At 40.7% G+C, this 27,626-nt stretch overlaps 1 protein-coding gene across 1 annotated transcript; it reads left to right on the forward strand.

Moving 5' to 3' along the window:
* The first annotated feature begins 111 nt into the window (after positions 1-111).
* On the forward strand, positions 112-27,485 carry smc3 (structural maintenance of chromosomes 3). The gene is made up of 29 exons (XM_044345924.1): positions 112-312; positions 834-909; positions 1,433-1,471; positions 1,560-1,627; positions 1,867-1,938; positions 2,774-2,853; positions 2,960-3,038; positions 3,322-3,439; positions 3,786-3,961; positions 4,548-4,628; positions 5,176-5,340; positions 7,565-7,686; positions 8,098-8,311; positions 8,607-8,710; positions 9,861-9,960; positions 11,060-11,220; positions 13,031-13,172; positions 13,591-13,741; positions 14,057-14,209; positions 16,533-16,684; positions 16,821-16,979; positions 19,287-19,394; positions 19,643-19,751; positions 21,070-21,317; positions 23,962-24,174; positions 24,635-24,826; positions 24,914-25,091; positions 25,252-25,358; positions 26,312-27,485. The coding sequence occupies exons 1-29, from the start codon at positions 298-300 to the stop codon at positions 26,381-26,383; spliced, it is 3,654 nt and encodes a 1,217-aa protein (XP_044201859.1). The 5' UTR covers positions 112-297; the 3' UTR covers positions 26,384-27,485.
* Positions 27,486-27,626: the final 141 nt, after the last annotated feature.

Consider the following 27,626-nt stretch of genomic DNA (forward strand, 5'->3'; position numbering starts at 1 on the left):
ACGGTATAGTTTCCTTCTCAAATGCCATCTAATTTCTATTACAACCATACATTATCTAGTATCTGCTTATTTCTACCACCCTGTTTTCACATCATGGTATGATCCATTACATCCCGCCCCCGCCGCCATTTTCCATGTTATTCTCTGTTTTGCCGCACAGTGTTTCACCAATTTTGAATGCAAAGATTTCTGATATTTTCTGATAAGTTTGGGTTATTAACTTCCTGGCTTCTCCAGTTTAGTGGAGGGGGAGTTTATCTCCAAATTCAGCCAAGGAGACGGCCTACTTAGACAGCCATGTACATCAAACAGGTAAGCGAGCGACACCGTAGTTACTTACAGACTGGCCTAATGAGGCTAGCTTAACGTGATAATTGTGCTCACAATACACAGTTTCAGCACGGAATATAGCTTTAATTGAATCGCAGAGTTAAGTAAGATCATGCATAAGTTAAATATATAGCTTACTAACGCTAACTAGCGCTACGTGGATTAATCTTGAATTGAATTGCCCGTCCCCCTTTTTAAGAGGCTAGGCTAATGCTACAAGCTAACGTGAGGTTAACGTTAGCTGATTTAGTCGTTTCTGTGTCAATATTGCACCGGCATCATGTAGTTAACTTGCTTTCTCGTATTTAAAGATACGCTCAGACGTTATTGTGGCTGTCTAACTAATGGTTTATGTGTATGAAATGGTCCCCAAACGGTGGCCGCCAGTCAAGGCCCTGTGTCTGTGTAGGAGAGTAGTGGTAGTAACATATAAACTCGTGTGTGGTTATGACGGTGTTACGGACTGTGTATGTATTCACGGTGCTCTCCGGGGTCCTGTGCAGGTCATCATCCAGGGGTTCAGAAGTTACAGGGACCAAACTGTGGTGGACCCGTTCAGTCCAAAGCACAATGTCATCGGTGAGTATCATCTTTTCCTCACATAGTTATTGCTTATGTTACTTGCTTATCGTTTACCTGTAACTTACCCCAGAATAAGATCCACTCACTTTGGTTTTATATAGAAGGGAAACTTTCTGTAAATAGTGCAAAGAAGTGAAGAATGCAAGGTGCGCTGAGATAAATAATAAATGGTAAAAAAAAATAAATAAAAAATACATGTTACTTTATATACATATAGTAGGTTTATGTATATTTAAACTCTGCTTTTTAATAATTTTATGATGTTGATCAATTGTTTTTTATGCTGATGCTAAGTGCCTTGAACTGCCACTGTGCATGCTAAACATGCTATATGTGCTATACAAATTAAATGGACTTGACTATGTGTTATAGCGTTCATGTGCTTGGGTGTGCACTTTGGATGAAGACACCTACATAAGCTGCCAGAAAAAGATAGTGAGCCAAAGTTTCATGTGCGTGGCTGTGAAGATATTCTATGTCGTCATGTCCTCATTTTCTGTTTTTTTTTTCCCCGTTACAGTTGGAAGAAATGGGTCAGGAAAAAGTAACTTTTTCTATGGTAAGTGAGCCTTAATGACAGCAGTCAAACATCGTCTTCTCTTGTAAAGTTCATTGTCTAAAATCATGACTCCTGTCTGTTTCCTTAGCCATCCAGTTTGTGCTCAGTGATGAGTTCAGCCACCTTCGACCCGAACAGCGCCTGGCCTTGCTCCATGTAAGTACAGGCAAATGACAGACACGCAACAGATTTGGCTACTGTTATGAAAATGGCTTTCTGACACATTGGTTGTAAATAACTGAACTTTTTGCTCATGTAACCTGTGTAAATTCCTAATAACTGATGGATTACAACAGTCTTAATTGCATTAGTTACATACTGTATCTGTTATTAACATATATCTTCATATTCATTATCTTAACATGTACATGAATTTCACTTCCCTGTCACTGTAGGAGGGAACTGGTCCTCGTGTCATTTCGGCTTTTGTGGAGATTATATTTGACAACTCTGACAACCGGCTGCCGGTAGGAATGACAAAAATTTCATTCTGATCCTATTACTGTAATGTCTGACAAAAGGATTGACCCCTGCCCCTTTGGTGTTGTTGAAACCTTTCAATAAGCCTCTCAAATAATACTCTGTCTCCTGTGTTAGCAGGAGGCTTTCCTGCCTGTGTATGTGATAAATACTTGGTTGTTTTATTTTTGCTGTCATTATAAACTCAGGCTGGAAGTGCACTGGTGTATTTGGCATGCCATCTGGCCTGTAATCTTAAAAGTTCATGGTGTTGTCTGTCCAATATAATTTTATACTGCTGATGCCTGGCTCTGGTACAACACCTACAAATGCCAAATTAACAACATGATAATAAGTGGACTTAACACCTAACAAACCTACCAAATTATCCACAGGGGAAAAACTTTTAAGAGAGGCCTTTAGCATAGCCCATTTTACAACTGCATTTATACCAAGACTCTCATAACAGTACACATCAGTACAGTCAATATATGTGGCAAAGTACCAGACATTCGTATTGCCTTCACAACTGGTTTTATGTGCATCCTTAGCCGAGGCTACCCGCTGACGCAGCACAGTATTACACATGTCATGTTGAACTGTCCTGAACCTAAATTGCTGACAGCGGTTCTGACCTCTGAATACGGTCAGCCTGCTTCAGTGCATGCTGTGCTTATTATTTTGACAGGCAGGATGTTTGTTCTACTCTAGAAATCCAAAGATTGGTTATAACTAGGTGTGAAACTGTAATCATGCAGCTGACTAACACTGTGACATAACCAGCCAATTCTGCCGCAGTGTGTGATTCTCCTCCTGACCACTAATAAATGTCTCTCCCTCCAGATCGACAAAGAAGAAGTCTCCCTTCGTCGTGTCATCGGTGCAAAGAAGGACCAGTACTTTTTAGACAAGAAGATGGTGACGTAAGTATTGCTGTGGACCGACTGTCCATGTCCCTGTAATCACAGGAAATGACAACTCTGTGAATCCATGTAATCACTTGTTTGATGGCGTCTGTGATTGTTGCAGTAAGAATGATGTCATGAACCTTCTGGAGAGTGCCGGCTTCTCCCGCAGTAACCCCTACTACATTGTCAAGCAAGGAAAGGTGAGAAAGGAGTGGTTGCATAACCTCACAGTTGTTTAACACACCATTTTTTTTTGTTTGTGCCTCGTAATATGCAAGCAGGGCTTAGGACCAGAGTGCTGGATGTCTTTAGCTGGCCTGTCCTGTTAAAATCACATCAGTACAACATCAGCTGATAGAAGGATTGGTGTTAATTTGTAAAATCAGAAATGAACATCCACTAAATGTGAAGTGTATTGTGTCAAGTAGGGAACCCGAACAGCAAGGTATTCTGTCTCACTCGTTATTGCGATGGTTCATGTAGATCAACCAAATGGCTACAGCGCCCGACTCCCAGCGTCTGAAGCTGCTGAGAGAGGTGGCAGGAACACGAGTGTATGATGAGCGCAAAGAGGAGAGTATTTCGCTCATGAAGGAGACAGGTAAGAGCTTTCTACTTGAAAAATACTGTCTACTTGATTTTGACTAAACTGGAGTGTTCGTGAAAAAGTTTCACGCTGTTTTTCTATATTTACTCAGTAAGTTTCATGAGCTGCAGGCTTAGTAAGTACAGTATAAATAGTGCACACTGCACAGTAACAAAAAGCACCTGAGGTGGTTAATTTGAAAAATAATGTCATTTAAAAACAAGTCTTAATGATGTTATTGTCTTTATTATTCCATCTTCAGTGTACCTGATAGTGAACAACACACAATTACATACAGCTGTTAAATCATCTCTTGTTTACATTTGGAAAAACAACCCAACCTGTTGTGTATGTTTGGCAGAGGGGAAGAGAGAGAAGATCAATGAGCTGTTGAAGTACATTGAAGAGCGTCTGCACACCCTGGAGGATGAGAAGGAGGAGTTGGCTCAGTACCAGAAGTGGGACAAGATGAGAAGAGCCCTGGAGTACACCATCTACAACCAGGAGCTGAACGAAACCCGCGCCAAGCTAGATGAGGTAAAAGAGTCCTACAAAAATCTGAATTTATCCACTTCAGTAGCATTTTGATCACAGGTGTTATAGAAATCTTGAGCATGTAAATTCAGAAACTCGAGGAGATACAGATGTTTTATGCAAAAAGATTTATTGACAAACACAAAGTTGATCAACTGAGGAGTTAGTCATAATTCAAAGTGCCACAACAAATCTTAAAAAAAAAGAGTTGAACCACTCTGTTATTCAGGCAGCGTCCAGGTGACCTCGTCCATAGTCACAACATTGCTTTAAGATTGTTTACTTGAGCGCTGTCCCTATGGCAACGATCATAAAGACGGGTGGGCTTGACTGTCTGCTTGTCTAATGAGCATTTCATACATGGCACACATATGTAAATAGGAGCATTTTCATATGAGACATTTAAAAACTGTCAGAAGAAATGAGTGAATCTTGTTCAGTTATGAATGAAAGTGAGAATTAAGTCACTGCGGCCTGTGCACTGAGCATTTAGGTACCTCTTCTGTTGCATACAGCTTTAAAACCAAGCCTTTTGTATTTTATGTGTGTGTGTGTGTGTGTGTGTGTTTTTTTTTTTTTTTTTCCCCAGCTGTCCTCCAAAAGAGAGACCTGCGGAGACAAATCCAGACAGCTGCGTGATGCTCAGCAAGATGCCCGAGACAAAGTCGAGGTAAAGAAACCCATCACAGATGTAAAGCTGTGATTAGGGGTGCATGAAAACAAACATTCACAAAATGATAATCACAGCATCATCCTCTAACAAGGTGTTACAATATGCACTGAAATACAGTATGTAAAATCATATAGTAAAATGTCGCATTTATGCCGCAGAATTTAGTAGTTTTTTCAAATCCTGATTATTCTGAATATCTCACACTGTGACTGTGATCATAGTAAGACTTAATGTACTCATTACGCAAGCAGTGAATCACAAAATGTCAGGCATGAGAAAACAGAAATAGAATACAGAAGCTACTTGAGTGATATTAAATTTGCATAGTGTCATCGAGATCTTTGTTAATATTTCTTGTAGTGAGCATTGAAAACGAAAACAATTAAAACATTTTGAGACCGCTAATGTTCCCAACCGCTCTGACATGTCGTGGATCTGAATATAAACAAACGGATAGTCATTTATTCACTGACGTGGAAATAAGTTGTCGTAGTTTGAATTAAATCTCACGGCCTGTTTCTCCCTTTTGGCTCTTGTTCCGTAGGAGACGGAGCGTGTTGTGCGGGAGCTGAAGTCCAAGATCTCCGCCATGAAGGAGGAGAGAGAGCAGCTGTCGGCCGAGCGCCAGGAGCAGATCAAGCAGAGGACCAAGCTCGAGTTGAAGGCCAAGGACCTGCAGGATGAGCTGGCAGGCAACAGCGAGCAGAGGGTACGGAAGCCTCCCATCTGCGTCACTCTGCACTCGTGATGCTGCACCAACAACACTCCCCCTTCCCCTTACAGCACTGTACATAGAGGGACGGTAGTCGTTTTCTCTTTGCACCCATCCGCTCAAATACGTACGAAAGTTTGGTACATGTTGCCAATTATTCACTTTTCAAATAACTCAGCAAGAATAATATATAGTAGAGTCTTCTGTAGCCCCTCATTGTTAGTCTTTGTAGTAAAAAAAATAAATAAATAAAAGAAAACAAATGACCAGAGCCCAAAGGGATGGCTTAAAATAGTTTTCTCTGACTGAACGGTAAATAAAATCCAAGGTATTCAGTTTACAGTAATATAAAAACACAGAATGTCAGGAAAATCCTAAAATTTATGACAGCAAATGTTTATTTATTTCATTTAAAAAAGTGTCACTGATTAATTTTTTGTTGATTGTCTCAGTAGATTCACCGTCTAATCAAAAAGCACAGATCCTAAAAGCTGTGTGGGGTTTTTTTGTCTCATTCCCCTCTAAAACAAGAAGTATGGCCAAATGTACTTAACAGTTTTAGTGCTGAATTTTTAAGTAGAACCATTTGCTGGTCCAATACTGGGATGACGAACCAAAACAGAGGAAGCACCAGCCTGCGTATCAGGCTCTTGCCAGCAGTCCCACTATACATCACTCCTGGCATGAGCTCGTGTGTACAGAGCTGGCACGGCTCACTGTCCGTATGGCCTCGTGTTCAGTGTGTGTTTGTGTGCACGTGTGAGTATGAATAATCATACAGAACAGCTTTATTGGCTCAGTCTGTGTGAGGACCATGATGGGTCCAAGGCAGCATGCTGGCTGCTGGTTGGATTAAGTCCACCTGGCTGAAACTGGAACAGCATCAACCAAAAGTTATTGGAGCAAAATGAAAAGCAAGGAAAGCAGAAGTGCGTCACTATCTGCTGATAGTAGTTTGATCAGGTTCGAGGCGGCCTTGACTGTCACAGTCTGTCGCCGGTGGGCAGCTCTGCTGTTGAGGTGATCTCTGTTGGTGTCTATAACGATGTACTTAACTAATGAAGATCACGAGAAGGGTTAAAAAATATCTTTTAAAATCTTGAGACAAAGTAGGCATGAATGTTTCATAATGGGTGAATTCTACACAGTGAAAGTGACACTCCTCCTCCCAGTTTGTTATTAACATACAGGCAGGAGACCAGATTCATTAATTAATTAATTAATGCAGTTTACTTTTTAAAATGAAAAGGCTCCTAACTGTTTATCTTAACTGCCAGTTATGTTTCATATTGTGGACCAAGGAGACCAGTGAATGGTTTGGTGCACAGTACACTGGAGCAACAGACTTAAAATATTGCCCCCTTTTTTAATTTATTATATGTAGAATTGGTTTTGACTTGATTCTGAATCAATTCAGACACCGAGAATCGGAATTGAAATGAATCGCGAGATTCCCAAATTTGCACCCCTGTTACTTTTGCTTACACTCTGCTATAGCCATATTTTTCCTTGATTCACAGCCTGTTATTATTAAGTGAGTGAGTGTTGCACTCATCCCAAATAGATTGTAGGTTCCTAATGGCTTAACAGTGTAATCAGCATCAGTTGTAGGGACTGGAATTTTGAGTTCATTGTTACATATTATGCTTTATTTATATATATATATATATATATATATATATATATATGACGTATATTAGTGAATCTCCACACTATCCTTTTTTCCTGAATGTATATGTAGCCTGCACCGTTCAGTACCCTGAGATTTTATGGGATGTGCTCTCAACTTTAGTTTAATTAAGGTTTAAACTGATTGACATCTGAGCAGTGCAGGACATGTCCACCGTATTTCCAATAATAATTTCGTTTCAAGATTATTTGTAGCCCACACATTGTACAGAAACTCAACCTTTTACATTTCACTATCAAGTAGAGTCAGATAAGGTAGCGTGAGCAAATGTAATGAATAGATGTGGGTATAAACTACAAATAAATATAGGTAACACTGTACAAAGGTGATTAGAGCACCTTACATCTTTTGACAGTGAGTTTTGTTCAAAAGTCTTTTTAGCACTTGCCCTCCTCGATACCTTCTGTCTTGACATAACCTACTTTGTTTCATCTTCACTTTCTGTTTCTCTGCTTTTCTTGCCCTCCTTATCTCTTTTAAGTTCTACATTTTGAAGATGTGCCGTAAAATTGCCTGTTTTCACTCCTCCAGAAACGCCTGCTGAAGGAGCGTCAGAAGCTGCTGGAGAAAATCGAGGAGAAGCAAAAGGAGCTGCAGGAGACGGAGCCCAAATTCAACATGGTGAAAGAAAAAGAGGAGCGGGGCATCTCCAGGTAGGGATGACTCACTCACAGCTACGGTCCCTTGAGCAGCTGGTGACTAGCGATAACTTGATGAGTCAGTCATCACATTATGAATACATTCTGATAGTGAGAGATCAAGAGGTGAATGCACATAAGATATTTATGGGTTTTCTTAAAGTACTTTGGTGCAGATGTGCTACAAACATTTTGAAGCCTGATTTGCAAGGAGGGGACACTGAGTTCCTTTTGAAGCATGCAGATTCGTCAAAATCACGGAAATATAACTGTTGGCTGACGAGATTTAACCGTGCACATATTCAGAGGCGTAATTTCTCAGGAAATGAATAGAAAAAAAGGTGACTTATTGATGTGGTTTCCTGTGTGAACTTGCGGTTTAGTTCACAAAATCTTCACTCTTTCTTTGTTGCCATCTACTTTCAGACTGGCCCAGGCTACGCAGGAGAGAACAGACCTGTACGCCAAGCAGGGTCGCGGCAGTCAGTTCACTTCCAAAGAGGAAAGAGACAAGTGGATCAAGAAGGAGCTGAAGTCTCTGGACCAGGCCATCAATGATAAAAAGAGACAGATCGCAGCCATCCACAAAGACCTGGAGGACACAGAGACCAACAAGGAGAAGAACCTGGAGCAGTACAATGTAAGAGGAGGAACCACAGCACTTGTTCTCCACTGTTCAGTTTAATACTTGGATGATTTGTAGATTGGGGGATTAGTTTGGTTAAAGTAGGTATTTTTTGTAGCTATTACTTTCATTATTACTGCTGCTAGTAAGTGCTATCAAAATGACACGAGGTTGCTGTTGTGGGTTGTAAAAACTGGACTTTGAAATGCTGTGATGTTTTGTGTTTTTCATGCAATCACTGTAAAAGCTTTCTGCTGTTTTGATTTAACCCCTGAGCGTGTCTGACCCACTTTCAACTTGTCTCTTTTAGAAACTCGATCAAGATCTAAACGAGGTCAAGACCCGCGTCGAGGAGCTGGACAAAAAGTACTATGAAGTGAAGAACAGGAAAGATGAGCTGCAGAGCGAAAGAAAGTAAGACTCTTTGACTTAATTACATTTAAATTTCAACCTTTGCTCATGCCTTTTTTTTTTTTTTTTTTTTTTTTACTAGCTCCATAGTATAGCATCACTTGATTTATATCTCTAGGTGAGTCATGCCGGCATCTTGCATTAAGCTGAAAGGTTAAATTGTCCACCCTCCCTTTAAGTCAATATGCCATGTCTGCCTAGCAACCTTTATTTACATACCACAGTATTGTCTGCTGTGAATGTCACCGGACTTTCCATGTCCACTCAAACAGTGAGGTGTATTTATATAATGCAGAGGAGGAGGATGCCTCGGGCCTCTGCTGCCGGACACTTTTTTGCTTTTAAAACGTCTTCCAGGTTAGTCGTGAAATGACAGTCAAGAGAGATGCTTCTCTGCTTCTTGAAACACGACTAACGGAGCATTTCTATTCAGGTCTGTCCGAGTATTATATGAGGTAACACACTCGAGGGAAAATGTGTGTTTTCATTTTAGTATAAAAAAGAGGTCATGATCTTTTTTTAAAAACTGAATTCCATTAAATTCAATGAAAAAACACTCATTATCATCACTAAGTAAAACTAATTCAGTGAGTGATTTTCATGAATATGTTATATGATTGTCTGCAGCCTCCACTGTGATCCATTGTTTGGGTGTAGTGGGTGAAAAGGCAGCATAATGACGGCTTTAATAGATGGAACACAACATGCAGACACCACAGCTGCAAGCTGTTAGTAATGTATCATCTAAAATTATGAAGAAATTACCCTAATTGAAACAAGAGGGAGGCTGCTTTGGCAGTTTAATTGTTGCAATTATTTAAATTTGATTATTTAACAAGAATTAAGATATTTAGTTTTTATTTGTGAGGATAAAAGCTGGTTGTCTCAATATTGGTCAAAAAATCAACATGATGTTAAATGTTGTGCAAATCAAATTTCATATCAACCTGAGATTTTCATTCTTTTCTTTTTTGTTTGTATTTATTTATTCATTCATTGTTTACATCAAAATATTCAAGGAGGATGTTTTTTTTTTTTGTTTTTTTTTAATCACTGACTGACTCCTGTTCCTGTCAGTATCATGGCTGCAGTTGACTTTTTGTGTTTCGGGTGACATAAGTGTAACAGTGTGTGACTGTCCGTGTCTGTCCAGCTACCTGTGGCGTGAGGAGAACGCAGAGCAGCAGGCCCTGGCAGCCAAACGAGAGGACCTGGAGAAGAAACAGCAGCTCCTTCGAGCGGCCACCGGCAAGGTCCGTGTCTTTGTGCATGATTGCATAATTATTGACTTGCATAACGGAACTACGGGATACCTAACCCTTCCGTCTGCAGTATTTGTCTTTGTATGTGTGCACAGACACATAAATTCCCTTTTTTTTTTGTCGATGATGATGGTTGAAAGCTGTGATAAATGATTGGTAACTCACTAATCCTTTTACTAGCACGCTCATGTATACATACTCACCAGCCTTTTCTGTGGATGGCACTCAGAAGTAGCCTGTCATGCTACCCGTCTATTAAACCTTCATACATGCACTTAACTTGCTGAAATACTGTGAGACAGGAAATAGGCAGGAAATGAAGATAAATCAAACCCGCCGAGTGAAAAAGTGCCTCACTCTCTCTGAGCCCACCTGAATACTGCGAAAGACTCACTTTGTGACTCAGCCAGTTGTCAGGATAGGTATATCAAATGGAATCATTCATCTGCCTCGCTACTGGCACCTTATCATAGCTGGCTAAATTTACATATGACTCACTCCTCACTGCCCCATCCAGTAACTGCCAGTCGTTTCTTCTGGGCAGATGCATCAATCAAATATCACTTCTGAATAATTTCTGCTGAGATGAAAGGCTGCTGTTTGTGGCTTCATGGACAAATGTCCCGCATTTATTTTTCTTTCATTGGTCCCAGCTGACTCATCCTGTCTCCAGCCTTTGATGGGCTCTGTCTGCCCTCTCTCATATTTTAAATTCATAGTGTACAGTTTATAGTGTTGCACAATATTGTCAAAATAGAAAAAGATTTCTCTCTCTCTGTATTTGTCCAATGCCTCTCAATAGGAAGTACCATAAAAGGCAGCAAGTGGAAAAACTATTTCCCGCTGTAGCAGCGTTCTGCTTTAGAAGAAGTCGTGACTGTTTATGTGAAAAAAATCTGAATAACATTAAAACACAATTATGTTAGTTGATAAAATGCTGTAGTGCATTTTGAGATTTTCACAGTTGCAGTTTCAGTTATATAAACTTCATGTCAGTAAATAAATAAGATCAAGTGTAGGTGCTTTTTAGTTTTTTGTTTGTTTGTTTGTTTTTTAAATAAAGCGCTCAGTATTCCTCCTCTTCCTCCAGGCCATTCTGAACGGTATCGACAGCATCAACAAAGTCCTCGAGCATTTCCGTCGGAAGGGCATCAACCAGCATGTCATCAACGGTTACCACGGCATCGTCATGAATAACTTTGAGTGCGAGCCCGCCTTTTACACCTGTGTGGAGGTGACCGCTGGTACCAGGTGAGGACTGATTTCTTTTTTTGTTTTTGTTGTTGTTGTTTTCAATAAAAATGTGACTAACAAACATTTGTGGTGGGTGTGAACATTTTGCACCAAAACACAAGTAGTTTTACTACTTTTAGTACTGCTCACATGCTGCACGGTAAAGCAAAGGTGTCCTATGTCAACCTTTACTTAAACAGAAAGGACCATTGAGAGCAAGCTCTCTTTTACAAGGACGCCATGAATACAGTACATATAAAGGAACACGAAAGTTACAGTATCATCATCAACATATAAGAACGATAGAGGCAATAAAAATGCATATTAAAACAATAAAAGCACACAAAAAATTATAGCATCATTAGATTGTACAACAAACAGTTCAAAGACATCAACATAAGGGACATCAATCATTTGCATTCACACTGCTCTATGCTGAACTGTAAGTTCACAGACCGGTTTGAATGTACTTGCATATAGAGCTGCTGCGGTTACCACATTACCACGGTAACACAATCACATCACGCCCACCACAGAGTCTAGCTGATCACCGCTGAGTGAGCGGCTCAAGAGATAGGACATTAATTATCCTCTCAGGCTTGACATAAAGAATGATGTGCTAAGACATAAAGACAGACATTTAGACTGCAGAGGCTATGAAGAAAAGACTGCTACAGGAATAAATGCATCTGAAAAGTTAACAATATTGGTCTGAACATAAGGGTTTTTTTTCCTGGAAATACGTTCGACAACAACCTTTTTTTCCATGACTAAGACGAGATGATGACGAGTATCAATATGCAGTATTGTTGATGAAAAAGGACGAGACTAAATTGCTGCTTAAAAAAATAAAAACTTAACCAAAGCTTCTCTTTATTTTCATTGACAAAATAAAATAGACTCCCAGGAGGTGTTAACAGAGCAGCAGTAGCAGTAATGAGTGCTCTGTGTGTTTACACCGGAGGCGTTCAGGTGCAGTGTGGAGTGTAGGTCATCTATGTTTACGGAGGAAAATAGACTTCAGGTCACGTTTACGTGTATATAGTCCAAGTGAAACGCGAGCCATTACATGGTCTCTGTGGACAGCTGTATTGATAAAAATAGCAGTGTATAACATTACCTTTCCTTATCATGGTTGTTGTTGTTGTTATTCTAGCAAACCATGCCATGTAAACTAGCTTGCTAGACAGCAGTTTTGTTTGTTGTTTTGTTATTAAGTCCATGGGGCACATTTTTTTTCTTTTCTTATTTCCTGTCAATTTTATTATGCTAACTACTTTTATTTCTGTTGTTCAGAACAGGAAGGTAAGTTTGTAAATCAAAATGTTTTGTTTTATGTACAGCTCTCATTGTTTTATAGTAGTTTTAAAGAGAGTATTTGGCCCCAGTTGTTGAATCGTATCGGTTCAAAATAAATATGCAAATCAGAACGTGTTCCATGTCTGGATGTATTGTTCCTTAAATTGATACCATCCGACCAGCCGCACACTCAATCATTCAATCATTTTCATCAGATAATGATAAGATAAAATCTTGTGTGAAATAAGTTTGACTAAAATGACAGAAAAATATATTGGTTTTGGTTCGACCAGATTGACTGAAATGTTCCATATAATCTGATGGCTAAAAAGACTAAAATGTCCAGACTTTCAGTCAACTAAACTTGACTAGAAAAAACAGGATGAGGTTGACTAAATATGATTAAAAACTAACAAGAATATTTGACAGAGGACTAAGACTAAATTAAAAAGAATAGCTGACAAAATTAACACTGTGGCAAACCCATCCATTCTTTATTTTCATGACCTTCATGATGATGTTTTTCCAGACTCTTCTACCACATTGTGGAGACTGACGAAGTCAGCACCAAAATCCTGATGGAGTTCAACAAAATGAACCTCCCTGGAGAAGTCACATTCCTGCCCCTCAGCAAGCTGGACGTCAGAGACACCGCCTACCCTGAGACCAATGTGAGGACTTAGTACACATAACATCATTTGCATAGTTCAGAATATTAGAGAGCATTTTGAGGCATAGATATAAGGTTTAATATAAATGTATTTATACCGGATATAACTCAATTCGGTGCTATAAATGTTACATTTTCAACAGTTACCAGCTGCTCTGGCTGGTGACCCTCTCTGGCTTATCTGTTAGGGACTAAATTTATTTGCATTTACTACTTGATAGGTGCTATTTTACACCAAACCTTTGCTGCACTCATTACACTTTAAAACATACAGATGAGTAACAATCATGCAAACTTAATTTTCATCATCACAACATACATAAATTCCACTTTTCCCCGTTCTACTACAGCTAGTTCTTGTTTGACAATACAGTGTGTAGTATTTGACTCATATCAACCTGTTTTTGCCCCCCCCTAAGGACGCCATTCCCATGATCAGCAAGCTGCGCTACAGCCCCAACTTTGACAAAGCCTTCAAGCACGTGTTTGGTAAAACCCTGATTTGTCGCAGCATGGAGGTTTCCACCCAGCTGGCCAGAGCGTTCACCATGGATTGTATAACCCTGGAGGGTAAGCCCACCTGAAATACACACTACAGTATACATACCACTGAAAAATAAAATGAGCAACAGGGGGGAGGAGGGACAGTCCTTGTCACAAAAAATATGGATAAACAAAACTATTTATGAAAAGATATCTGTTACTAGTTATTTGCATCTTAAGAGTTGTCACTCGATTGAGGTTTTGTGTTTCTTGCCTTTGTAACACTGAACTTTCTGCATCTTTGTGCCTTTTCTACATAGCACAGGTTTTATTTTTAGGACTGTATGTAATGCTAGTGTTTATCTCTTACATATGCTACATTGTGTGTGTGTGAACTTTTAGGTGACCAGGTGAGCCACCGTGGAGCTCTGACAGGAGGCTATTACGATACCAGAAAGTCTCGTCTGGAGCTGCAGAAGGACATGAGGAAGGCCGAGGAGGAGCTGGGTGAGCTGGAGGCCAAACTCAACGAGAATCTGCGCAGGAACATCGAACATATCCTGTCTGCTATAAGATGCTGTATAATGGGTTTGTTGATTAAGTGTTAAATGTTGGTTCCACAAGCTCTCCGTTGAGAGGTCAGAGCATCAGAGTTAAGATAAGTTTCTGTATGGATAACTGTGCTGCCGACACTCCGTATGTTACTCACATTTACTTCTCAGGGAAAAGCTAAGGGGGGCAATAAAAACGTTATCTTTTTTTTTTTTACCTGTTATCCAGCAGGTTGCATCTTCAAAGGTATTTGAAAAGCATCCCTGAGATGAGAACATCTTTCCTCAGGGTGCAACTAATGTTTAAATTCAGGATATCCACAGACTGCGTAGCTCAGTACAGCGGAGCCGCGTTTGTAGTGCTGTTGATGAAAAGGTCTGTGGAAATACTGGATTCAAATGTTTGTTTTGCCTCGAGGAAAGATGTTCTCATCCCGCGCAGACAGTAAACACCTTTTTAGATCACAAGAATATTTTGTAGATGCAAACCGCTCCCAGACAACAGGTAGAAAAAAATGATGTTTGTATTTCTCCCCTAAGTTTTGCACTGAGAAGTCTGAGTCACGGTGTAATGTAGGGAGCGCAGAGGTCAGACGTGGGGCTACGTGTTGATTATAACGAAATGGGTTGAGTCACATATGAAAACCAGACAGTTAGTAAATAAGAAAGTCTCTTTGGTTTTGTTAGTGTTCACCTCACGGGGTATACAGGAAGAAGGACATTGATGGAAATGTTTCAACATTTAAGAAAGGAAGAATTCACCATATGAAATATTGACATTAATTTTGTAAAAATGCTTGTGCAACAGCTCCAGGAAGGCGTTTCTTCCCTTGGAGAGATGGAGGAGGAAACATCATGTATATGCACGATCAATATCGTATAGAAAAACCCTTCAGACATCCTCTTCTGTTGGTAGAAATATGTTTTAATTCACACACCACCCTGCAGTTCATAGCAGCGTTTTCTCCATCTAGGAACTCTGTTTGAACAGTTGAAACGCCCTTGAGTGCTGCCCTCACTCAATTACAGGGTGATGTCACATGGCTGAGTCTGTATTTTAGAGATGGATTAAACACATCTGGGTTATGTAGCTACCTCAAAGCCGGCAGGAGGCTGACTCGGTTGCTATGAGAGGGTGTTAGCAGGTCAAGAAGGATTAGAGGATGTCGGGTCATATTGGACAGAGCCATGACTCACATGTGTCAGAGCAGGACAGCCCACAAAGGAAGAACAGGGGGGGGGGGGGATGAGAGAGGATTTGTGCTTGCATGTACTGCATGTTTATAGATACGGTCACTTCCGGTATGATTATCTGTGTTTGCATACCTGTGTGATTGTGTGTGCACTTCTCACAGCAGGTACTGTGTGTGCGGGTGAATATGTGCACCTGGCGATTACGTACATGTGTGAGTAGGCAAGGGAAACGGATGACTGAGCCGATGACACGGCGCTCGTCCTTCACTCCTGCAGCAATGAGTCACAGAACAGATCAATTATTTAAAAGCCTCTTGTTTTTCACTCTCTACCTTTTGCCCCTGTCGATAAGCATGAGATTACGCTGATGCACCTCAACCCATCCTTTCTATTTTAAGTCGCCATCTTCATTTTGCCACCAGCACCACAGTGTTGAGGTAATGCAGTAAGTGCACTTGTGCTGTGATTGCTCATAACTGCCACGACTCTTATCGACTTGGTTATGTGTAATGCATCTGTTTTTATATTTTATTCATAGGAGTTAAAGTGGTCATCTATTTTTAAAAAATCATTTAAGTCAGGGGAAACGGGTAACCTGATGTCAGCCGCTCCCATTCAAGAAAAACGATCAGAAGGTCTCGAATCTTCTATTTTCTCAGTCTGCTCCGGACGTAGCAGGGCAGTCCTCTGACTTTCGGTGGCCCCTTTTTTAAATCGATAAAACCACCAGCGGATTGATTTGCCTCAGTGTTTATTGAGTCCCTGTTAAACCTCAAAGGGGCCAGAGGAGAGTTGCAGTCCTAGAGGATCAATAAACCTGTCTGTTAAATTAGCTTAATGATGAGTATGTGCAGCCCTCCTTAATCCTCCGCCTTGATATCAGTGATGACACAGACTTCCCCTGGAAACCCAGTCACATCACTGAAGCCCTTTTGTTTTCACTTCTAACAAAAAAAGCCTATGACTTTTTATTTGTTAATGGGAAAAGCCTCAACAAAAGCCAGTCTCTGTTGCTTCTGTTTTTGTTTGTTGGTGTGTAATGCTATTTTGTTGTGGTCTATACTCGGCATGATTTACAATATGCACAATTTCAGCTATATGAGATGATTAATTTCCTTAACGGCTGCCTCTACGTATTAACAATGAGATCGACCAACTGATGAACCAGATGCAGCAGATCGAGACACAACAGAGGAAGTTTAAGGCGTCCCGAGACAGTATTCTGTCAGAGATGAAGATGCTGAAGGAGAAGAGGCAGCAGTCGGAGAAGACGTTCATGCCCAAGGTGATCATGCGCCGATATTATCACAATATCCTAATTTGTATTTATTTGCGTGATCTAATATCGAGTTGTTTCTAGCTCACCTCCTCTCTGCTATCCACTGACCGTCTTATCTTCTCTCCCTCCTCTTCCTCTCCAGCAACGCAGTCTCCAAAGTCTGGAGGCCAGCCTTCACGCCATGGAGTCCACCAGGGAGTCGCTGAAGGCCGAGCTGGGTACAGATCTGCTCTCTCAGCTCAGCCTGGAGGACCAGAGGCGTGTGGACGACCTCAACGATGAGATCCGTCAGCTCCAGCAGGTCAGGAGGAGGAGGAGGAGGAGGAGGAGGAGGAGGAAGGGGCAGAGACATATGATCTGTGTCTGTTAAACACAGGATTTGTGGCACAGTTTATACTAACTGATCAATATAAGCTGCTGCATTTGGAATGATTTTTTATTATCTAGTTTCTCTATTAAGGAGAGGTGCTACATACGTATGTTTAGATTTTATTTTCATCAAGGCGCATGTATTTAAATGTAACTGTAGATAGTAACTTTCAGATTTCTTTGTAGCTAGCGAGCAGTGGGCTGAAATGACAAAAGATCAGCAGCAGCCAATAAACGTTCGCTCTGTGACTCGATCGAATAACAAAATCCAATTTAGCTGTATCACATTACAGTTTGTTGGAGGGACGATAAAATATAATGTTCAGTGTGGGACATGATTGATGGATGTGTCCTTTCTGTTTGTTCCTTCTTTCATTACACACGGTATCTCAGACACCACAGATCGGATCAGAAACCTTTTTAGAAAACACAGTGTTGAGCTGAAATAGTTGGTGCGTACACATCCCTCCACATGCTCATATGTAGTTCAGAGAATGCGGCTTTTACCTACATTGTGTTGTTTCTGTTTGACCCCCACCCCCCACCCCCCACCCCCCGCCTCTTGCTAGTGTATTCAAATGACTTGACTGAGGTGAGAGTAGCAGGCAGCAGCTGTGTGTGGGATGTTCCTGTGATCCAGCGTTGCCCCCTCTTTCTCTTTCACTGCCAGCTGCTCTCAGCTCTCACCTCAATGAACTCTCAGCTATTCCCGCTATGGTTGCACAACAACTCCGCCCCCACAACATGGAGCCTTTCATGTATGGTTCTGCAGTGCTGGCAGTTGTTGAATTTTTATGTCGCTCGCAACATAACACTTGGTTTTGTGTTTATGAGTTAGGCTCTGTTCACACTTGGCATTCACATATGTGTGTGTGTGTTGGGTCAAGTGGACAGCTCTAAGTACAGGTGTGAATGAGCTTCCCTTCTACCGATCGTCTGGGGATTTCTAAATGCAAGGTAGTTGCTTAAAGGGCAGTGAGAACGGCCGCTAACAAACCTACATCCCTCACGTTTTGTCAAGGACACGCCTAACAGGAAATGATGCTCTCCACCCATTCTCCTCCGTAGTGAACTGCATGTCGCCGCCCTAAAGGCTTTGGATTGGTTCTCTAATGCTGAGTTGTTGTTTTGTTTTTGTTTTTTTAAGTCTCGAATTGTTTCCACCCAGTTTTAACACTGAGTCTAGTGTGAACACACTCAAGACATATTGAGGAAGCATTGAGATCTGATCACTCAGACCTCATTCGGAGGTAGTCTAGGCAGCGTATGGCCACATTCTTTTAGCAGTGTATACGTGAATGTGTTCTGGGCCACACTGAAAGACTGCCTACTGGACTGATGTCCTATGTGTAAGTGGAAGTACGTACGTATTCACGTGCCGATGGCGTTATATTAAAGTGTGAAGCAACAAGAAGAAGGTCAACAACACGCAAATTGGATTCTCGTGGATGGAGTAGACACGAAACATGTGTCTGGTTTCCATTGAGGCCGAAGAGTTTCGATTTTGCCCGCGTGCCAAAGTCTTTGCAAACTTCTTCTTTAAATTTCCAGCAGACTCGGCACCGGAAGTGCATTGCTGCCTCCTGCTGGTTAAAAACTCATTTGCAAATAAAAATGATGTCTGTGTTTATTTGCTTATAGAGCAGGAAGTGAGATCCAATCACAAGTGGTCACTCGAGACACATGTGGAGATGCATTCTAATGCCAGGTGTGAACTGACGTACTGTCCTCTTGTGATCAGATCACTCAGGACGCATGTGAATGCAAGGTGTGAACAGGGCCTTATTGCCTTATTGTTATTGTGGCATTTGCCAGGACAAGTGTGAATGCACACACAGGGGATTTTTGTGTACCATGTTTGGGCAAAGACAGCATTACAGTGAATAATTACAGATGTATCAGATATTAATTAAAGTAATTATAATTCTTAGTAGCTGTTTGATTCCATGTAGAGCAGAAGGTGGATGTTTTTGTCACACTAGGGCAGTCCAGATGTTGTCTGGTGGTATCAATGGAAGAAACATTATTCAAAATTGGCTTTTAATATTTCCTTATTAACATTTGAAATTCTCTATCACTCTGCCATCGTCATTCTGCGTGGCAGGTTCTTCCCTCTGATACACAGCGAATAAGAAAACTGTCAAGAGCTTGTAAATACTGAGTAGCTGTAAAATGTACTAGTGTGTTACATGAGCTGATGGTTTTTGTGTTTTATGTTGACCCCGTTATCCACCCACAGGACAACAGACAGCTGCTGAATGAGAGGATCAAGCTGGAGGGCATCATGACCAGAGTGGAGACGTATCTCAATGAGAACTTAAGGAAGCGTCTTGACCAAGTGGAGCAGGTACGCTGTCCCTTTAAACTCCCTAGAAATACGTTTTTTTTTTATAATCTACTGAAAGAATCGTGTAGAATCTTGCACTTTGTTTGAATTCTCAAACTGATTCAACGAAAAAAAAAAACATTGTAATGTGTTGACATTGTGTACTGTGGGTGTTTTGATTCATGCATGTCACGAAGGGGGTGTTTGCATTTGCATGACCCTCTTTATTTATTTTTTTTTGTGATGTGACCTAATTTGCATTAACGCAGGAGCTAAACGAGCTGCGAGAGACTGAAGGAGGCACAGTGCTCACAGCCACAACATCTGAGCTGGACGGCATCAACAAACGTGTCAAAGATACTTTGTCTCGATCAGAAGGTACGCATTAGACAAAACAGTGAGGTGGTGGTTACCTAAAGTTTAGGAAAACACACACACACACACTTTCATGGTTGGTGGTAGCTCATAGTCTTAAGTGTATGTCTAAGTTAAATGCAAATGCGTCATGAATTAGTCAAAAATCAGCAAGCTGTAACAAGAGAGTGAGTCAACACCAAACATATTTGGAGTTGTTTATTCATACTCTTAAGTAATCACACTTTCAGTTTGGTTTGTTTTGCAGATCAAATAAATACAGTTTGATTTTTGGGTCAACACACTGACATCACCAAAAACCTGAAAAACTATTTGGAGTACATATGATTTTTGTTTTCAAGCTCTGGTTGAACCTAATATGTATCAGTCACTTTTCAGCTTTCACAGATCAGTCACTGCATTCTACCCATAATGCATTAGGTTCATCTTTGGCAAAATGAGTACAAGCTCAGTAACTTGTGATTTATACTAATACTTACATGAAGGCTGGGAAAAACAATCAAAATGTGTTGAACAGAGGCAAATATAATGATTTTTGGATTGTATGTAGCAGCCTTTGAAGTACCTGTTAATACCACATTATTAGGTAACTTTTCAGGAAACTAACAAAACAAAGCTTAACAATTTTGTCTGTAATCTTTAATAATATCTGTCGGAGCCCAAAACTTACCGTAAGTCGATAATCTCAATCAACAAAAGTGCAGACTGCCTCTTTAGGTCGGTACGTCCAGCAGATGGTGAGAATCGCTGAGATGCGTTTGACTCACGGTTTGTATAATATGTTCTTCTAGAGACAGCCTGGCCGCACAGTTGTATAAATGTTCTAGCTGTGACTCAGACGAGGCGGACAGAATGCAGTTGTCAGCAAGCACTTGTTCCTGAATAGAATTAATTTGCATGGATTCATATTTGATCATTCTCACTAACTTATTAATGACACATTCACAGCATGACCTTCTTAAGTGAATATTATATTCAGTCCTTTTGTTGGAAACTCTTTGCATGTCATTTTCATATATGATTCAGAAAATCAGCAGATTTTCTTTTGTCTCTCTCTTTTAACAAAGTGGGAGAAATAGCCTCCGTATTAGTAGACGAAGGAGTAATTGCGGCTCCTCGACGAAGATGAAACCCACACCGTTTTATAAGTAGCATTGACTGTTTTTTTGCAGCCTACTTCGGAAAAGTTTATTTCAGTAACTTTTAAGACTATGATGGGCTTTTTCTGAACCAGGGACTAAGCCACAATATGTATGCAATAATATCTCATTTGGACTGAAACATCTCATCAATCACCTCCTCTTCTAATGTCTATCCCCAGATCTAGATTCTATGATCGACAAGACAGAGGCGGAGATCAAGGACCACATAAAGAGCATGGAGCGCTGGAAGAATATCGAGAAGGAGCAGAATGATGCGATCAACCACGACACTAAAGAGCTGGAGAAGATGACCAACAGGCAGGGCATGCTGCTCAAGAAGAAGGAGGAGTGTATGAAGAAGATCAGAGAGTTGGGCTCTCTGCCTCAGGAGGCCTTTGAGAAGTACCAGACCCTCACACTCAAACAGGTACACACAGGAACAAACACACACAGCCTCATATACTAACATCTCATACTATAGACCTTCAATCCATCCTCATATAGACGACAAAATATCACGCGCTTAAAGCAGCAATAAGTAAATTGTTGTTTTGTTTTTAGACACTTGGGGGCAGCAGGACAAGTTTAAACACAACCCTGAACACAGTATTTACACATCCAGCAGACACAGAGCAGCAGTTCAAATGAAGTCCAGTATTCACTTTGCTTTTGGCTCTGTTTTGGTCTCCAGAAACTCCTGAGATCTTCAGCAGCACCAGCTAGTTACTAACTTACTAACTCTGCTAGTTACTAGCAGACTTGTCTGCTGTAGGGATGGGTTCTGATAGCCGGTTCCATCGTGGATCTCATTCCCGATGAGCAAAACATTACAACATATTAAACCCTAGATGCTGGTGAATCTCTTGTGGAACATTTTATCTTTCCTCATTCTTCTTTAGAAGTAAAGAGCAAAAGAAAACATTTAGGTAGCTGGTTTTTCATTTTCAGCTGACTGTTGCTGTCACTGGTTAAAATAACAACAATCACTAACAGCAGATTAGATCAACTGTTGTTAATACTGTAACAGCCAAAATATGAAGCTTGGCTGCTCTCTGTAACACCACCTGCACGAGCGTGAGTGGATTGTGTGTTTGTGTAGTTTCACACCGAGGCGACTCTTCTCTTGAGAAACGTCTTCCAGTTAAACTTTGATTCATATCAAATGAACATTTTAATCTGATCAGCTTAATAGTACAGCTGTTAATTGGATGTGTCAGATCCATATAATTAACACCTCCTTTAATATGCTTCTCATCTAATTCTCAGGTTGTAGATGCAGGTTATGAACATTAATTAGGCTGCTTCTAAACACTTTAGCATTCAGCTGCCTTTGACATCTTTGAGTTGGAGTTATTTTAGCCTTTAGTTACTTGCAAATGTTGAAAGTTTAAACCTAATAAGATGCAGTAAGGGATTCAAAAGGATTCAGTTTTGATAAGTGGATTTGAATTTGATAAATGCTGTCAAACCCCATCCCAAAACTGTAGAGCAGCAGCTTGAGAATATCTGCTGGTTAATAGACAGAAACAGAAACATGTGTAAATGTTAAGAAAACTACTATATTATTAATTAGTCTGTATTATTAAACACAGCATAGGTGATCCCAGAGATCCACAGAGGACTGAACAGTCACAGTCCGCTGTGTGGCAGTGAAGTAAAGAAGACAACTTCCTGCCATCTAACTCTGTCTGTTATCATTTTAAATGTCGTTACAGCCGATCACACAGCTGTTTTGTCAGGGCTGTTTGTCCCGTTCCTCACAGATGTCGGCTGTGATTTGCAGTTTTGTCGTTGGCCGACTGAAAGGAAAACGCAGAAGAAGAGATTTTAGCCGCCTTTTATTGTTCAGGTGTTTCTCTGTGGACAGAGACTGCTTAGTGTGGACGTAGTCTGAGTCACACCCATGAGTGTGCACACATACACACACACAGATAGACGTAGCGTCCCTAAGGAATAAGGCTTGAGCCCATCACATCCCACCCACTCACCAGTGACTCAGACACTGGTTAGTGCTCTGTCTCTGATTTTTTAGCCAGCTGCCACTGGGAGCTCAGACTGAGAGTTGAGTGGACCTGGCTGCATCTTTCATAAGTGTCTGAGCATGTACTGTGTGTGTACACCCCCCCCCCCCCCCCCCCCACTTCCCCTCCCCCTTGACAATGCTGAAAATAGCCTCACACTTTCTCATAAACACTCTACATAGTTAATCTTTCTCCGCGGGACACTGCTCGGGGGCAAGATGGTGCCATTGATTGCAGAAGTGGATGAGAGGGCCGAGTAATAATGGCACTTGCTCATGTTCCTGTGGTCATTAGTGATTCAGATGGACGAGTTTATAGTTCAAGAGTTTGTAGAGTGCATGTCACTTTTGAGCCAGACTAAGCTGTTTCCTAATTAATCAGGTCATGTCATCTTCAGATATTATAGAATCCGGAAAGACGCTTTGAAATACAGAATATATCTTAATTTAGTCAATAAGTGGTATCAATACACATTTCATATATTAGCAGCTTTAAGGAAAGTCTTCAGCACTGCAGAGCTCCAGTCTGTTGAGATGACGACGATGATGATGATGATGAGGTTCATGTTGCATATTTTGCTGGAAGATTTTCTCACTTAGTACAAAATAAACATGCATGCATGCAGACCTCTTTCCTACGTAGTCATGCCGCTCCTTGTGTCTACCTTAAAGAATTTAATAGTTGATTTATTGACAAATCTTACAGTGGAGCTGGGTCACATGGTCTTCCTAAGCAGATGATTGTAGATGTTTAACTTTTCTGAGCACTTAAAGGACTTCCCGTCCATGTTTTAAAGATTGAGATTGCAAGTTAATCTTAGTTTTTAGAGTATATTATTGAAACAGACAAAATTGTCATATGAATATAGATAACAATGAAAGAAATAAATAATTATCACAAAAAAACGTAAAAAGCAGATTTTAGACAAGGCTCAGAACAGTAGTTTGCTTAAGATAAAGAAGTAAAGATATTTATGGACTGCCTGACTAACAATGATTTAATCTTTCCTGTTTTGTTTTGTCTCCCCTCCCACCCACCTCTGCGCTACAGTTGTTCCGTAAACTGGAGCAGTGCAACACGGAGCTGAAGAAGTACAGTCATGTCAACAAGAAAGCTCTGGACCAGTTTGTCAACTTTTCCGAGCAGAAGGAAAAGCTCATCAAGCGTCAGGATGAGTTGGACCGTGGCTACAAATCCATCATGGAGCTCATGAATGTCCTGGAGCTGCGCAAGTACGAGGCCATTCAGCTCACCTTCAAACAGGTACGTTACACCTGAGACTCAAGGGAACGTCCAGTTTCACTGACTTAACCAGTGTTGGATGTATCAGCCAGCTGATGGGTGTTACAGACAGGCCGAGTTTTGAAGGACCATAAGTGCAGCTTGTTACCTGTAGTTGATATTTTGAAGGCACAGCAGTGTTTTTCCAGTCGGTACCAGATGTCCTGTTCATGACTGAGTTCCCAAAAGTGCTTCTGTCTCAATCTAATAATATAACAGAAATATAACATTACAGCAAGTTGAAGCTTCTTCTCTAAATATTTTACTAGACGCCTGCTGATATGCAACATTTTATTTACCCTTTTTGAAGTTTTAGATGATCAGATTTTTGTATTTCAGCTTTTTTTATATACTTAATGATTATTAAATACATAAATCTGTAGACGCTCCCTTAATGAACATCTGAGTAACGTCACTCTTGCCGTATTTTCTCACCTCCCAGGTGTCGAAGAACTTCAGCGAGGTTTTCCAGAAGCTGGTGCCCGGAGGCAAAGCAACGTTGGTGATGAAAAAGGGCGACGCTGAAGGCAGCCAGTCCCAGGATGAGGGTGAGGGCGGTGCAGACAGCGAGAGGGGCTCCGGCTCACAGAGCAGCGTTCCTTCCGTGGACCAGTTCACTGGAGTCGGCATCAGGGTAAGAGTTTGTTGTAACTGAACTTGATGGATGTGTCCAGACGCTTCTGCCTCAGGTCTAATACTCGACCTCCTCTGTTCTGTGTAGGTGTCGTTCACAGGGAAGCAGGGTGAGATGAGAGAGATGCAGCAGCTGTCTGGAGGTCAGAAATCTCTGGTGGCTCTGGCTCTGATATTTGCCATCCAGAAATGTGACCCTGCCCCTTTCTACCTGTTTGATGAGATCGACCAGGCCCTCGACGCCCAGCACAGGAAGGCTGTCTCGGGTAAAAGCGTTAGCATAAATACATAACATACATTAATACATTGAACTGAGTGATGAGGCTCAACATGACGGGGTCTGTTGACATTGTGTCAGTGAGGTCATCTTGGCAGAAAATTGTGATTTCAGTTCTTCATCTTCATGTCGCTTCATGTCCATTTCAGACATGATTGTTGAGCTGGCAGGACACGCCCAGTTCATCACCACCACCTTCAGGCCTGAGCTGCTCGAGTCAGCTGACAAGTTCTACGGTGTCAAATTCAGAAACAAGGTGAGGCTGTCCCTTTAAGTCTTCCAGTTCTGTTAAAGGCTCACTCAAGTTTGATCTTATCTGAGGTTTTTCTCACACACAGGCTGTGGGAGGATTTTAACGGTGCTGTGATGTTTCTCAAAAATGAAATGCTCTTTTTTTTTTTCTACACATTTTGCAGATAGCGCTGATGTTTCTTAACAAACAGAATAAGTTTAACAGTGCATATGCTGCACAAAATATCCAACTGAACATGAAAATCTCACAGCACACAAGGAGGTTGAGACTGTTTGCTTCACTTTAGGTTTTATGAGAGCAATATGTAGTTTATTCTGTATAAAACCATCAACTTTTGGGGGCAACAGGATGTCATCGTGAGTTGTGCGAGTGTCATTATAGAGAAAGAAAACTAAAAACTAAAGCCATATTGTTGCATTCGCTGACATTCTGCATAACACATTCCTGAGCATTACATCTGCTCGACCCACCACTTCTCTCCAGAGATGCAGTCGCAGATTTTGTTTAAAAATAAACTACACAGCATTATTCAACACGAACCAAACCCAAACACAGTCATGAGACATCGAGTGAAAGGGAACGAAGATCTTTAGTCATAACAATGTTTGCTTGATATGACTGTGAAACCCGAAATAGAACAGTCCAGGTTCTGCTCAGATTTCTGCCCATGCATTGTCATCCTCGTCCTTCTGGAGAAGTGTGAAAAAAAATAAATCAGGATTTACGTCAGAGTCCGTTTTTTTTTCCATCTCTTTCTGTAAATATTGAACAATTCTGTTATTGATTTGTTATCTAAGAGACCACCGTGCTCACAGGAAACTGATTACTTCTTGTAAATCAAGCTTTTGAGGTTTCATAAGCAACCGTGATTACTGCTTAGTCAGAATGGCTTAAGTGGAGGCATTGATTGGTCACATAACTGTGTGTGTGTGTGTGTGTGTTTTTTTTTTTTTTAGGTGAGTCACATCGACGTGATCACAGCGGAGCAGGCCAAAGACTTTGTGGAGGATGACACCACCCATGGTTAATAGTCTTTGCCCCCATCCCCCCCCCTCTACAGTGCACTGCGTAGCTCAAAGCCTTTTGCCACAGAGCCCAAAGACAGAAACGTCTCCCTCAGTCCGTCAGCCTCTTCAAGTCGTCCTGTTACACATAAACAGGGCAGCGACTTGAAGCTTCTTGGACTATCTCTGAATTGGACATGTTCTAGTAAAAACAGACAACCCCCCCCCCCCTCGTTCAAAATCACTGATATTTACAGTTTACTTCTGACATCATTTCATGGTTTCATAAGAAGAGACGAATTTATTATGTCACCCTTCCTGTGTAACCATGCCTCTGTATGTATCAATGGCACCGGATTTGGTAAAACTAACACAGGTGTAGGTCTTTTTACACAGACAGAAACTCATTTTGTCTGAAGAGAGCACTCATTTCCTTTTGTGTTATTGTGAGGAATTTTTTCATTTGAGACAAGAAGTGCCAGAGGCGCTCTTAAAGGCAACGAACCGTCAGAAAGCACCTCATCCTGTGTACAGTTCAGACTGTTTTGATATGACTTACATGAAGATTGTTAAAGTGAAACCTTAAAGCTCTGTGGAGATGAGAGTCTTCAACTGATCTGGATTTTTGTTGTTTTGGAAAAGGAGTGTGTTCACTCTGAGGTTTCTGTAATGTAAACTCTTTGTACTGAGAAAACAATGCTAACTTGTATCAGTCATAACCAGCCATATGGTTTAAAATGTTTAAAGGTTGTGGTTCCTTTTTATGGTTGTTACTGTATTGTGTAATTCCCTGTTTTAGGTCATTTAAATATATGAAAGTTTTAATTCCAAAACACATTATCTATTTTGGAAATCAACAATTCCAACATTTAAAAAAAAAAGAGAGAACTGTGGTGGAAATCCATATCTATTAGGGTCCTGAAGTGACTCGATAGTTAAACCATGTAGTGCTTTTTCTTCAAGTTGTAATTTATCATTTGTTCATTTCTTCAGTGGATATGTTGTTTGGAATGAAACTCATCATATCTTGTACCTAGTTTCAAATCTGCAACGCTTTTTACATGTTTTTGTTCCTTTTTATGTAATTAGAAAACTCCAAAAAATAATAAAGGATTTTAAAATAAAAGACCACTAGGTGGTGCTGCGCTACTGATGTTCGTCTCACACGGTTAAAGCAGCATTTAATACAGAGAAATAACAGTCAGGTGGCACAAAACGATGCATTTTTCAAAAAGGATCACAGTTACACATGTTTGGAGTATTTTAA

This window comes from Thunnus albacares, chromosome 3 (assembly GCF_914725855.1).
Source record: "Thunnus albacares chromosome 3, fThuAlb1.1, whole genome shotgun sequence".
NCBI lineage: Eukaryota > Metazoa > Chordata > Actinopteri > Scombriformes > Scombridae > Thunnus > Thunnus albacares.